We start from the raw sequence: 13195 nt of genomic DNA, 5'->3' as shown, positions 1-13195 counted from the left end.
TCCGAGCGGGATGAACGAAGAGCAGGGACGCGTATTCTTTGAGATAACGCATACGGCACGCCTTAGACCGGAACCGGTAGCGGCACTGTCGGCTCCCCAGGCCATGGGGCATTTGCGACGGGCTCCGAAGCACGACCTCATCTGTACCCCACACTAAGTATTGTCATGATTCCGTGCTGCTCAATTTATCGCCAGGGCACACCGGGTCCCAGGCCATTCAATTCATATTTCAGAGACATGCCGGTCGTTTCCGCGGGCATCTCAGTGTGGATTTCTGCAAACAGCGAAGTGGAGGGTGAGGTATCTTGTCACACCACGTTACCAATTACCTGGTTCTGCGTCACACCGCGAAAACCAAGCCACGATTTAAATCAAGATAGCCCGGGGGGACACCTGGCAGGAGTACTTGAGACCACGTAAGCTGCGTGTAGGGCCAGGATCACATTGCTTTTAGCTCGGAAGCCACCACCATACATATCTATCAGTCTAACCTTGAGTCCTTGACAACTCACGACAAGAATACTAGTAGGAATGAAGAAGATCGCGCTGAAATCAACCAAATGGCGCGACTTCATCCCTCCTAGGGACTGTGCACGAAGCCTCGAGCTTGCGCGATCGGATACGTATCAATGGGCTGAACATCGATGCGCTGAGCCATGGATCAGTAATTGGCGGAAGACGTGGCAACGCCTACATGGAGAACCATACAAGGGCATCACGACCGATGGACATTTGATCCCCAATGTACACCATCTGGCAGGGACCAGTGAAGATCACGGCGCACCGACCAAGCAGATGGTACAAGCAGCGACGAGGCTGATCTCAATAGCAAGTCCAGAGCAGCGTCAGGCTCTACAAATCATCGATGTTGATGCCCCGGAATGGCGCGCGTGGGTGAATCCAGAGATTTACGTCTCTCGTCACGGCATCCGCTTAGAAGAGTCATCAGATGCGTTCGTTGCGGCGGTACACGACTTGATGCGCGCCAGCTTGTCCGAGGCCGGCTACTACAAGGCGTACGGCTGCATGAAAGTCAATCACTATCTCGGCGAAGTGGTCAATGGCCAAAAGGTGCTCAACTTGGGCTCGTACAACATTACTATTTTTGGAACGCCGTCAGAGACAGAGCCTTGGGGATGGCAGGTCTTTGGCCATCATTTTGCCATGAACTGCCTCGTCCTCAAGACCCAGATGGTAGTGACGCCCGTCTTCATGGGTGCGGAGCCCAATGTCATCGACGACGGACCGTACGCTGGGACCGAGCTCTTTACCGATCAGGAACAAACTGCACTCATCCTCATAAATTCGATCGCGACCCAAGACGATAAGGAAGCGATTGACCGAGTCCGAATCTACAAAGAGCTTTCAGGACCGGAATATCCAGAATGGCGTTACCATCCCGCCGACCAGCGCCACCTAGGCGGTGCTTTCCAGGATAATCGCATCATCCCCTATGAAGGCGTTAAGGTCACTGCCCTATCGCTATCACAACAAGACCTAATCCGCCGCCTGATCATACTTGGCGTTAACTACCTTCCAGACGGCGCTCTCGCGGCTAAGATGAGGGAGGTCCAGGCCTGGTGGGCCGAAACCTATTTTTGCTGGATCGGGGCTTTTACGCGTGAGGACGGCTTCTACTACAAGGTCCACTCGCCTGTGATCATGGTCGAATTTGATCACCATTCTGGAGTCTTTCTAAATAATGCCCTACCCCTGCCGTTTCATATCCACACCTTGGTGCGAACACCACAGGGGAACGACTATGGAAAGGAACTACTTAGGCAATATCGGAAATCTAAGTCATAGACTCATAGTCAGTTGATTGGTCAATACGCCCAGGGGCTCTTATTTGCAGAGAATGTCGTAGTGTGGGGGAAAGAAGGCGAGTAGAGGGTTAGCAGGATGAAGCCCAGGGACAAACTGGGATCATTCCCGTCTGTGGCCCAAGTGGTGGGACCTGTACATAGGATCCCAAAAGGAACTCTGCCATAAGATACGTGGTCCTCATTTTCAAGAGAATAGTTATTTAAAGATCAAATCAAGCGACCATCCATGCCCAAGACACCATATGTGCTGCAAACTTCAAGTTGTCCATGGTGCGTTGGCGTCACGAGTGCAGTCCCAACACCTGGCGAAGTGCACCACGTAAGGCATCAGTAGGATTTTCAGGACGATTCACCGAGCGCCATGCAATGTGACGATCCGGTCGAACTAACAATGCACCTTGGTCACCTAGCTCGCCGCGTGCAGTGTGCCACTCACCAAGTACGTCGTCGTAAAGGCAGCGATACCCGATTTTGTAGACAGGAATCTTGAGTTTGAGCTCTTGGCTCACGGCTTGTGCGGCGGCAATGAACGGGTCGCCGCCGATGCCAACGATGAGGCCGAAATGTCCATGCTCCAAGATGTTTAGCGTCGACATGCGGCACGTCTTGACCTCGATCCATGCGTGTGGCAAGTATGCGCCAGGATGCGTCGTGGGCTCGTAATGCATCACAGGGTCACGTCTGTACGCCGGGAACGGAGTGCCGTCATCGACCACGGCGTTGGATTCAGCATATCGTTGACCAAGGTGCAGCCCTAAAGCATTAGATCGTCGATTCTGTAAGTCGATGGCCTCCCTCAACCGGGCGCGCCGCTCTTCCGCGCCTGGGACGTCGGAGAACAAATCTTCAAGCGATTTGTAGCCTTCTTCTATCGACTGGCCATGCTTGAACCCTAGTGCTTCAGGCACTCGGGCGAAGTTGTATAGGGTCTGGATCGCGTGACCCACAATCTGTTTAGCGATCGGTTGTCGCTCTTGGTTATAGCTCTCCAGTAGACTGGTTCCAGCCCTGCTTGACACAACAAGCGATAATTTCCATGCTAAGTTGTATGCATCCTGGACACAAGTGTTGCTTCCAAGTCCGCTGGCAGGAGGGTGGCGATGGGCAGCGTCTCCAGCCAAGAAGATGCGTCCGCGGCAATTCTCGGTTGCGTAGACATTGTTGACTTGCCATCGACTGGAGTCCTTGACTTTGATTTTCAGATTTGGAATCCCTAATGTTTTGCGCGCGTACGCTATAACTGCCTCGTCTGAACTATCAATCTCTGCTTCGGAATTGTACTGTCGATTTAGAAGCCACTCGGTATATGGCTTGACCGCGACGAGAGTGCCTGATCCAACCCAGAATGCGTTGCCAGGCTGCGCCATCATGTAAAGACATGACGGTCTATACGCAGTATATTCAGTGACATCGGCCTCGAGCCACGACGTCAGCATGTTCATCAGGCCAGGCTGCCCCTCGAAACCAAAGCCAAACTTTTGTGCCACAAGCGATCTCCCACCATCGGCTCCTATTACATACTTTGCGCGTACAGTGTATTGGTTCCCGGTTTTCCGTTCTCGTACTGTACTAATCACATCGTCATCGGTTTGCTCAATATCGATCAGTTCATGATAGAAATGGATCTCAGCGCCTTTCTCCCGAGCATGTGCCAAAAGAACCCGTTCAAGAACGTGTTGCGGAGAATTTACCATCTCCGAAGGGCTAGCCTGTGCAAAATCGGAAAGCTGATGGGAGCCAGCACCGTAACAGCTGTAGCGGCCTAGTTCCAGACCTGTGAGACTGGTACAGATGACTCCATTTCCAAGAAGTGGTAATGGTGTTGAGACCTGACGCACAGCTTCTTCAATGCCCATGTCACGGAAGATTTCCATGGTCCGCTGATTGGTTACGTGAGCACGAGGCGAAGGCGCTGTACCACTGTGCTTCGCAATCGTGTATGCTCGTACGCCAGCGGTAGCCAGTAGCGCCGCCAGGGTCAAGCCGGTCACGCCAGCTCCAACGACGAAGACATCGGTCTCGACATCTGGCAAAGGTGATGTATGTCCGTTGCGAGTCTCATCCAGGCTGACTTGGTCGCTGGAATACATATTAGCACCGAATGCACACGACTGAGCCTAGGACACATACGCGACATGAGGCTGATGCGTCGAACTGTCTTCTTTGTTGATAGACATCTTGTCCCTTGTCAAACAGCAAGTTCCGGCCAGGCGGAGATCTTGCTCGTGGAACTATAGCACCGTTTTCGTTGAAGAGTACTAATCTGATGCGAGCTTGTGAGAGGCAACAAATAGAATGACCATATTGAGTGACGCCAGGTCATGGAAACCAGGTTGGACCTCTTTACAACAGTGTGAATAACGTGGAGCGTTCGGACACTTTCTGCAATTGTCTGGACATTGGCAAGCAGTTACCGTGGCACGGCAATTCTGTCATGCTCGCACAGACGTCCGGGTGGCTGAACATGCTTTGAAACTCATGCGACTCTCCGATAGCGATTCTTCCCCACGACGATGCTTCAGGTATGACCTAAGCTTGGAACTCCTAGCTTGACCTCCTTGAGCTGTTGAAGATGCGATATTGGCCGCGCAACATTAGCTTAACGCCCTCCGAGCTATCTCTGATATTTCCGGACACGGAATGGGGTTGTCCGAAGCCATTTCCGGAGCCAGCCTCGGACTTAACCTGCTCGCAGGACAGTCTGGATAGGAAAAGTCGCATGCACGAGGATGATAGCTTGGAGCAAGTCTAGTAATAGTCTCACTTAGTGATTGTCTTGATCCTTTATCTATCCTGCTCCTGTAGCTATCCTTGGTCGGGAATAGACCGATGTTTCGGTTCCCAAATCTTGGCCATCTCCTCCAGCTTGTACCTAATCCCTGCAGAGAAAGATGTTGCCAAACAATGACGAGTCACTGTAGTAATCCCCAATTGCAACAATTCGCCAGGATTGCGCAGCGAAACCCGACGCCCGTCTTCAGTAGTCAGCACAGGCTTGGCGTCGCCACGTCGAAGATAACGTTGAGCATCATCATCTTGAAGCGCCACTTGATCAATCACGAGCTCCCTTCCCGTGTTCCGCTGGAGATCGATCGTCTCGTGTCCAAGCGCGGAAAGAGCATTGATAATGCTTATTGACCATAATATCAGAGTAGCGCGATATATGGCTGCGGCACTCCATATGGGGCATATTCCCTGATCCATCTCTCTGGATAGCCGAAAGACTTGACCACAATGCAAGATGGCGTGCTCAGGAGCACGAATCCAATTTGAAACTAAGCCTGCCTGTGACTGAGATTCGAGCATTTCAAAACTATCCCGAGCGAGACGTTCCAGTTTGCTGAACGCGGTAAATAGGTTGAGGCTTATGAGATGAAAGAGTGTCAAGGTGGCATTTCTCATCGCCCGAAACCGGGCGCCCTGTCCAGTCGATCGATCGAAGACATCACGCCATGTTTGCAGGAGAAGTCGTATCTCTTCATGACGGAGGACCGACGAACTTTGCATGGTGGAACTGGAGAACCATCGAGACTGCATTGATACTAAGCCACTATCCAACAGCTGGCCCAGTTCCGCCACAAGAACGTGGAGAGGATACAGCAACAGCCTCATGTGTAAAATTGTCGGCTGGAAGTCCAATTGGTCCAGTTCGTTGTCCATCAAGAGTTGGAATAGGCTACGGAGCGAGTGGTCAGGCTGTGCATCCAAACAGACCTGCCAATCATCAAATGAGCCCTCTTTGCACAAGTTTTCACGCCATTCCTCAGAATGAGATGCGAGCCATAAGCTTTCGCTGCATGGTAATGGTGCTTCGAGTTCTGAGGTATTCAAAATCGGGCGACAATCGTAGAACAGGCTGATCTCCGTTTCCAGCATGACCCAGCCATATGCAAGTCTCGAAGCGCTCTCTTTTTCAAGCCAGGACTGCCAAAACTTTTTGAGGCCTTCCTTCTCAGAACTTAGTGGCTGCAACTGGCGATGTGGTTTCTTGAAATGTCCAACCGACCTCATTAGCGTCAGGTACATGTGTCTATGAGCCACGGCAATATTCATGTGCGCTTTGTCACCACTGAATGAGCTTTTAATGATGAAAATCAATGAGCAATAGAATAGAAGGCCACTTCCAGGTGCACCTGAATCCTTTTCAAGCACGTCGTGGATTGAGTGCCTGCAGATTTCGGTCAGAGCCGTGGAAAAACGCCGAGCTTTGACAGCAGGATCCAGCATCGATCCGAAAGCGAACATCAGGAATAGCAAGAGATTGGAACCCCGACCATGTTGAGGCCCGGCCAGTTGATTGGGTTCCAGAATTCGTGCTGGAACGAGAGGATAGAACGGTTCGTAAATTGTCAACACCGTCTCGAGGTATTCATGAAGAGCTTCGGACGGTGGTAGTCGTATGAAACCTCCAAGAGCATTGAACTCATCCACCTCGGGCGGTGCTGGGGATGGAGGATCAATGCTCAGGCCATGGACATCCATGGCAACACGCATGAAGCGTTGTGCGATCATCAAGAGCCATTCTCGAGTAGCTTCGGACAGCTCTACATTCACAAACCGTTCAGCGGGTGCAAACTGCTCACCTCTCCGGTTTCCTGTGAGGATTGTCCAAGGTCCTGGGCGTGCGAAGTTCTGCTCAAGCGTCATGATCGACGACTTCTTCCTATCTTCAGGATCAGCTGTAGGTGGAGGAAGACATCGGCATATGGCCCAATGATCCCAATCTGGGACCAAAGCAGTCTTATCTTCTTCGTAAATGTGCTCGAGATCGCCTCGGCCTGGGTAACCGGAGGAATTCTCGTTGCGTGCAAGGCCGTTGTGGTTCTCCGGTGATTGCTGAACAAGCCCAAATTCTGCGGCAGGTTCGGCCCTTGCAACCGGTTCCAGCAAACCAGATGATTGCGTAGGATTGAATGTAGGGGGTTCCAGATCTTCAAGGCGAAGCCCCGGAGTTTGGAAAGTGTCAGCTTCAATCCCTTGACGCAACGCACGATCTGCAGAATTGGCTATGTGGTGGCTGGGTTGCCCAAGTTGCCGATCAGCGGCAATCAATCTTTGACTGTCATTGAGATGTCCCGAGAGGCCTGGGCTGGAATGCTCTGCAAAGATCAGGCCCAAGTGCGGATCCGGATTCAAATGCTGAGATGAGCCGTAGAAGTCCTGGTCTCCAACACATCCTTCAGGTGTGAACCTTCCTTCGATCTGGGCGTGTTCTGCATGACCATCGACCGAGGGCTGCGCGTGACGGGCAGACTTTGCTCTGAGAGTTCTCTTCCTTCGCGGCTGCCGCGAGATACAGCTCAAGCGTTTCATGCGGCATCGACCGCAAGGATACTGCCGGTCACATCTGGTCTTTGTCGCGGCGCAATTGGCGCAAGCAATTTCAATTTGGGGATGACTCGACGAGTTGTCCCCTTGTGGCTGATCAGTATAATGCACAGTCTCCAATGCGTACTGTGGCACCATGATCCTCCACTTGCAACGACAGAGACAGGGTCAGCATCGTGAGACATGAAGCAGACAGGAGTGAGCAAAGAGGTGAGTCGTGACAAGCAGGTAGGCCGGTTGTCGCCGGTGGATTTAAAAAGCGGCGCCGTATGGCGAGCGTGGGCCCGTAAAGCAGCGTCTACTTGGAGGAAAATTGGTTAGACACAGAGAGAGCAATCAAACAATCATCCAACCTGAGAAGAAGGTTAGTCGCGAGCAGTCGTTTTTAAAAGCGGCGCCCTCTCAATAAGCGCCCCGTGAGCTCAGGAGCAGCTAAACCATTGTGACCATTGCTTGGGCCGCCAAGGCTTCCGCCCTCATCCCACGGTCGAATGCTGACGACGACGGTGGCCAACACAAATCTCTTCGGGGCTACAATTCGTGGTACTCGGCGCTGACCGATCCTGTCTGCTGCTCCGTGACGTTTCCCAAGACCTGAAAGCTTGAGACCAGCACTCACACGTGAGAGTTTGCAGAAGTTGGGCGATGCCGGGTTCCCGAAATCCAAGAACCTCCAAGAGTAAGATGGTCAAGGATCCTCAAAGGCCAAGACGTTACACGACAGCCCAGCTTTCCGCCTGGATGACGATTTCCCCTTGCCCATGACTTCCCTCATTCGCACTTGGCACGGCGAGGAGACTTGAAAAGAGACTGGGCAAGGCCCCACCCTGGGATGCTTTCCACTGTGGTTTGACTGGGATTGACAAAACAACACCTCGTGTTTGGCTTCCAAGATACTAATGGAGATCTCTAGGCATACGGCAAGCGTGACTAGGTGTGGAGCTGAAAGACTTGCGTGCTTGCTCATGGCCCTGTAGGTTCAATCTCTTCTTCGCTGGCCCCGGAAAGCTATTCCCGTGCGAAAAGCACTCGGCCATTTTGCTTTGTATATATACGCTCTCTGGGGCTTTTTGTACGATCGGACAGATACTCCTTGCCGGAAACCGACTCTCAGATCCTATGTGTCATTTACGATGAACGCGCTCAAGAAGCTCGGAAGCTGGCTTGCGCCGCCCCCGCAGAAAGCGGATGATGGACGTGATCAATGGCCTTCACGCATGAGCTTCATTCTAGCTTCATGCGGAGGGGCTATTGGCATGGGAAACCTCCTACGCTATCCTTCTCAAGTCTACAACAATCTCGGCCTACAATGGTTCGTGCCGTACCTGATGTCAATTGTCCTCTTGGCCATACCAGCACTCGCCCTGGAAATCGCCGCGGGCAACGCATACCGCGGCGGTACTGTCGTCGCTTACAACAACATAAGCTCGAGAATGAAGGGCACGGGCTTGGCTTTGAACTATGTTGGCTTCGTCGTTGTCACATATTTCGTCCCCATTTTGTGCTGGATCATGGTCTATTTCCGCGCCTCGTTTCAGAGTCCCTTGCCTTGGACTGGCCGTGGCCAGGAATTCTACATGCGCGACGCCGTCGGTGCGGTCGATCCTGTCCCCGGATCCTTCACGGATAGCGGCGCCGTGGAGTCCTACACCTCATATCCGGGCACCAGCCTCATCGGCGAATTGGTCGGCTGGGATGTTTTCACCTGGTTCGTCATATGGCTTTGCATGTTCCGCGGTGTCGGACTGACAGGCCGTGTCGTCTACTTCACCATGGGCCTGCCGGTCATCATGACCATCATCCTCATTGGGCGTTCTGTGTCTCTTGAGAACGCTGGCGCGGGTATCAAACTCTACTTCGCAACCTGGTACGGCAGCAAACTTGCCGATGGCAAGATTTGGCAGGATGCTGTCGGTCAGGTCTTCTTCAGCACTGGCGTTGGATTCGGTTACTACACCGCCTACGCATCGTATAATGCCCGATTCTCCAACGCGGCCCAGGATGCCGTCATCATCGTCTGCAGCAATTGCTTATTCGAAGCAATTGCGGCCTTTGCCGTATTTGGCATCGTCGGCTTCCTGCGCCTGTGGCCTTCTGAGACGGGCCAGATCGGAAGTTTCAGCGTCGGGTTCGTCACCTACCCAGAGGCCATCACACAGATGCCCGGCGCCAACTTCTGGGCTGTCTTATTTTTCTTCACCCTTATGCTTCTCGGCGTCAGCTCTTCGTTCGCCATGCTCGACGCCGTCGTAACGCTAGTCATGGACTCCGAACTCGGGCGCAAGGTCAGCCGACCGATCGTGGCTACCACACTAGTCGTTCTATCCTTCCTGCTCTCACTCCCATACTGCACGGAATTCGGGTATTATTATCTCGATGGCGTTGATCGGTACATCAACAACGTCGCGCTCGTCTTTGTCGTGTGGGCCGAATGTGTCGCTGCAACCACCGTCTACCGCTACAAAGATGCTGTCGGCCAGGTTGGCTTCACCTCATTTCTGGTCTATAATATCGGATATTTCAGCGCGCAAGTCGCCGGCGTCGCGGTTGGACACAGCGTCAGGCCTGCTGCAGGCGCGGGCGTTGGTTTCGGCTTGTTCATAGCTGGGCTGATTGTCTCGCTCACTCTCGCAAAAACGCCAGATTCGCTCGGTGCGCCGTCCTTTTGGCAAAAGAGCATGCTACTGAAGAAGGTATATTACCTTGCATTTTATTCAGGCAACCAACTCCGGTGTGACCTGAATCTGATTATTGGGCTGGGCAAAAACTGGAAGCTCCCCTTCTTCTGGGCGCCTCTGCTGCGATACGTTACCGGCCCGGTGTTAGCCATCGTGTTCAGCTTCGCGTACCCGGGTTTTCAGACGGTCAAGAACGACCCAATGTATATCTTCGGCTTCATCGTCGCACATTTCTTGCTGCTGTGCATCGCGCTCGGATTCATTGTGCCCAAGTGGTTTGATGTGTTTATCCCGAGGGAAAGGAGGATTGAGGGAGAGTTGCCTTCCGCGCCGGATGTGACAAGAGGCAGCACGGAGGCGGAGAGTGATCATGCGATGGAAAGCGGTGAGGGTGCACCGTCAGGCGAGAAGATTGAAGAGCCCGGCGCAAAAGCAACCTGAAGTCGTAGGAGACTCAGTATGATGCGAGATCCCGAGATCGAGATTGAAGTTTGAGGTAGGAATAATAGCTTGGGCATATGCTCGCTCCCATGGAAGACAAAAGACAGAATGTGCTAAAAGTAATAGTAGCTGCGCGTCAAACTGAGAAGTCCCGGAAAAGATCGTGTTAGGTTAAAATTGGAATGAAGATTCATACCCAGTGTCATCATCAGGTGTACAGTGTACTTGTAGATTTCACCAGAACTTCCCATAATTTTCACGGCAATCTCGCGAAGAGCATAATGGGTCGCTGTTCACAAACGCATAGCCATGAAGAAGAGTGACGGGAGTCGTCCGCGGATCCCCTATCTCAGGGCGATATGATTTCAGCTACCGTGATCCACGGGAAGAAGATGGCAAAAGCCTCCTGCCGCATCAGAAATGAATATAGAGGAGACAATGTTGATGACGCGACCTTCTTGAGCGAAAAGGCGCTGTTTGTGGGTGCGAGACGATATAATACAAAAGAGAAATGAAAGTTGCGAAAAATAATATGTACCAGAATATCGACTGTTGTTGGCTGATCAAACAAAAGATCTCCTTCCGGATCGGGTAACGAGAACTACCGCATAGAGCAGGATGATGTCATTCAGACTTGGCGGGTGCTTTGCACTTCACGTGATCAGATGAGATTTCTTTCCATCTGCTTGACCTCCACGCAATTCAAGCGCGTTCATTACATTTGTTCATTTGAAATCCTAGACATGACAAGGTGCGTTAACAACTAGTACCTCAGCCACCTCAGCTTACACCAATTTTCGCTCAGTTCACCTTGAATAAGACGCCAGGCGCTCCCCTCTCTCCAAGTACATCTTGGTCATGGTGGTGTCCTTACAAGCATTGCTTCGCACTCTGAGGGCCGCTTCGATCATCGAAATATGATCGTTCACGGTCGTCGCAAGTAGTAACTTTCACGCTTCCGTCTCTCAACACGAGCCATTTAAGCCTTTTCTCTCAGCTTGAGGTACGCCAATAAGCCCCATTGAACGACAAAGAAACTCGAGTGGTGGTCGAGCGGCTTATTCGGGTTCACGAGCTGGATCTCATACCGTCGCAAGAGCTGGGGCAGAACCTTGTTCATTTCGAGCAAGGCGAGATGTCGGCCAATGCAAACGTGAGAACCACCGCCAAACTGGATACTGGTCAGCCCCTCGTTCGAGGTCTCCTTCGCAATCCAAACTTACCTGGAACATGCACCTTTCCATCATCTTGATCTTCTCCTTATCGCCTTCAATCCATCTCTCAGGTCTGAACACTTCTGCATCCTCTCCAAACACACTGGTGTCTCTGTGCAGAACCCATCCATTGACAGCGACTTCTGTGCCACCTGGCAGTTTATGACAACCAAGCTCAGCACCACCAGGCGGCACCTTTCGTGTGATGTTCAGTCCGACAGCTGGGTTGATTCTCATGGCTTCCTTCAGACAAGCCTGAAAGTACGGCAGATTCTGGGCCTCGTTGTACGTCACCATGTCTGACAGATCAGCCGACAGGATCTCCTGCATCAACTTGTCGTAGACACGCTTGTTTGACGCCACCTGCCACATGAAGCTTTGCATCGTGCTTGCGGTGCTGTCACTGCCGGCGAAGATGGCACCATGCGCAATAGCAAAGACATCACCAGTGCCGAGAGCTTCGGGATGCTGCTTCTGAGCTTCGATCAAGCTGTTGAGAAGATCCTTATACTCGACCTTTTCGCCTTGAGGGTTGATGCGCTTTTCAAGCTGGCCCATCGCAGTTCGTGTGACGAGGGCATTCTTGGTGGCGAGGAACGGAACGAATTGCCAAAGCGGGTTGCGTCTGAAGATATGATCGAGCCAGGGGACCTGCCCGATCAGACCGTTGTACCATTGCGAGTCGTCAATCGTCTTGATAGCGCCGTCCACATCGACACCAGCCTCGAGAAAGCCGAATTTCTTGGAAAAGGCGACTTCTCCTAGGACCTGCAAGCACATGAAGTCAGTATCCCCGACTCCGACTGACACGACGTCGGCTTGGCACACTTACGTCAAAGGCGAAGAAATGCAACCAGTCACCCAGGTCGCAAACTTTATTGTCATCGGTGAATTTGTCCAGTTGGGAGATGAGTAGTTGCTCCGTTGCTTCGATGCGATCCGTGCACTGCTGCATCGAGGCCAAACTATACGGAGTTGCTGCATATCGCTTCTTGACGCCGTGGACAGACTCGCGAGTTTCGGTGAAGATATCTGGATTCTCCGGGGGCGGAAAGACGCCGTAAAAGTCGGTCTTGTGGAATCCCTTGCCGGTCTTGAATAGATCTAGTGCAGCGTCTGGCGATGAGACCGAGACCTCGTTTGGTCCAGTGCGAACGATGGGTCCGTACTTCTTGTGGACTGCAATATAGTGCTGTTCGTTTTTACCTGTCCAGACACTCCACATTCGCCATATTCTGGAGCAAGACGCCAGGAATGGCCCCGGGAATTGTCGCAATGGCGAAGAGTAGCGTCTGTAAAGCGGCCGCACGACCAGCAGCAAGAAGAGAGTGATGACTGGAACCAGGACTGGATTCGCAGCAAGGAAGGACCATGCGACCAAGATGGCCGATTTGGTCACTGGAACATCCCCTGTCGTAGTTGTGGTTGTCATTTTTGATATGCCTCTCCGGAAGTGGTGATGTATGACTAGTACTACCTAAGGTGGTATATCGATGGTCCTAGAAAGACTGAACAAGCCGTGCGAAGCGAAGAGGGAAAGAGTGTAAGAGGTAGTAGGAGTAGTAGTAGTCGCTGCATCTTTCTAAGCCCTACCACCCCGTGTGCTCCCACTGGAATTTATTAGACCACCTCCTTCAGCTTTGCTTAACCTCTCCACTGGAACACAGGTGCCCGTGTGATGGCCTTTGCCCATTCTCAGGAACTTGCA

The 13195-nt window shown here is 52.3% G+C and overlaps 5 protein-coding genes across 5 annotated transcripts; 2 read left to right on the top strand and 3 right to left on the bottom strand.

Annotated features, from left to right (window-relative positions):
• Positions 1-531: 531 nt before the first annotated feature.
• Positions 532-1806, top strand: PV05_00221 (uncharacterized protein; the record flags this gene model as incomplete). The annotated part of the gene is made up of 1 exon (XM_013465094.1): positions 532-1806. One exon carries the CDS (start codon positions 532-534, stop codon positions 1804-1806), a length of 1275 nt encoding a protein of 424 aa, XP_013320548.1.
• Positions 1807-2107: 301 nt separating this feature from the next.
• PV05_00220 (uncharacterized protein) lies at positions 2108-4003 on the bottom strand (the record flags this gene model as incomplete). The annotated part of the gene is made up of 2 exons (XM_013465093.1): positions 2108-3905; positions 3957-4003. The coding sequence occupies 2 exons, from the start codon at positions 4001-4003 to the stop codon at positions 2108-2110; spliced, it is 1845 nt and encodes a 614-aa protein (XP_013320547.1).
• A 591-nt stretch (positions 4004-4594) lies between these two features.
• On the bottom strand, positions 4595-7337 carry PV05_00219 (uncharacterized protein). Its single transcript, XM_013465092.1, has one exon. It carries the CDS (start codon positions 7290-7292, stop codon positions 4632-4634), a length of 2661 nt encoding a protein of 886 aa, XP_013320546.1. The 5' UTR covers positions 7293-7337; the 3' UTR covers positions 4595-4631.
• Positions 7338-8287: 950 nt separating this feature from the next.
• PV05_00218 (uncharacterized protein) lies at positions 8288-10273 on the top strand (the record flags this gene model as incomplete). Its single annotated transcript, XM_013465091.1, has 1 exon — positions 8288-10273. One exon carries the CDS (start codon positions 8288-8290, stop codon positions 10271-10273), a length of 1986 nt encoding a protein of 661 aa, XP_013320545.1.
• Positions 10274-11042: 769 nt separating this feature from the next.
• PV05_00217 (uncharacterized protein) lies at positions 11043-12919 on the bottom strand (the record flags this gene model as incomplete). The annotated part of the gene is made up of 3 exons (XM_013465090.1): positions 11043-11444; positions 11497-12255; positions 12320-12919. The coding sequence occupies 3 exons, from the start codon at positions 12917-12919 to the stop codon at positions 11253-11255; spliced, it is 1551 nt and encodes a 516-aa protein (XP_013320544.1). The 3' UTR covers positions 11043-11252.
• Positions 12920-13195: the final 276 nt, after the last annotated feature.

Source organism: Exophiala xenobiotica, assembly GCF_000835505.1.
Source record: "Exophiala xenobiotica strain CBS 118157 unplaced genomic scaffold supercont1.1, whole genome shotgun sequence".
NCBI lineage: Eukaryota > Fungi > Ascomycota > Eurotiomycetes > Chaetothyriales > Herpotrichiellaceae > Exophiala > Exophiala xenobiotica.
The sequence above is the reverse complement of the archived record's forward strand: the minus strand, read 5'-3'. Positions and strand labels throughout refer to the sequence as shown.

Coding starts and splice junctions, on each gene's coding strand:
- PV05_00219 (XM_013465092.1), bottom strand. CDS start 7,292: ATGGTGCCACAGTACGCATTGGAGACTGTGCATTATACTGATCAGCCA.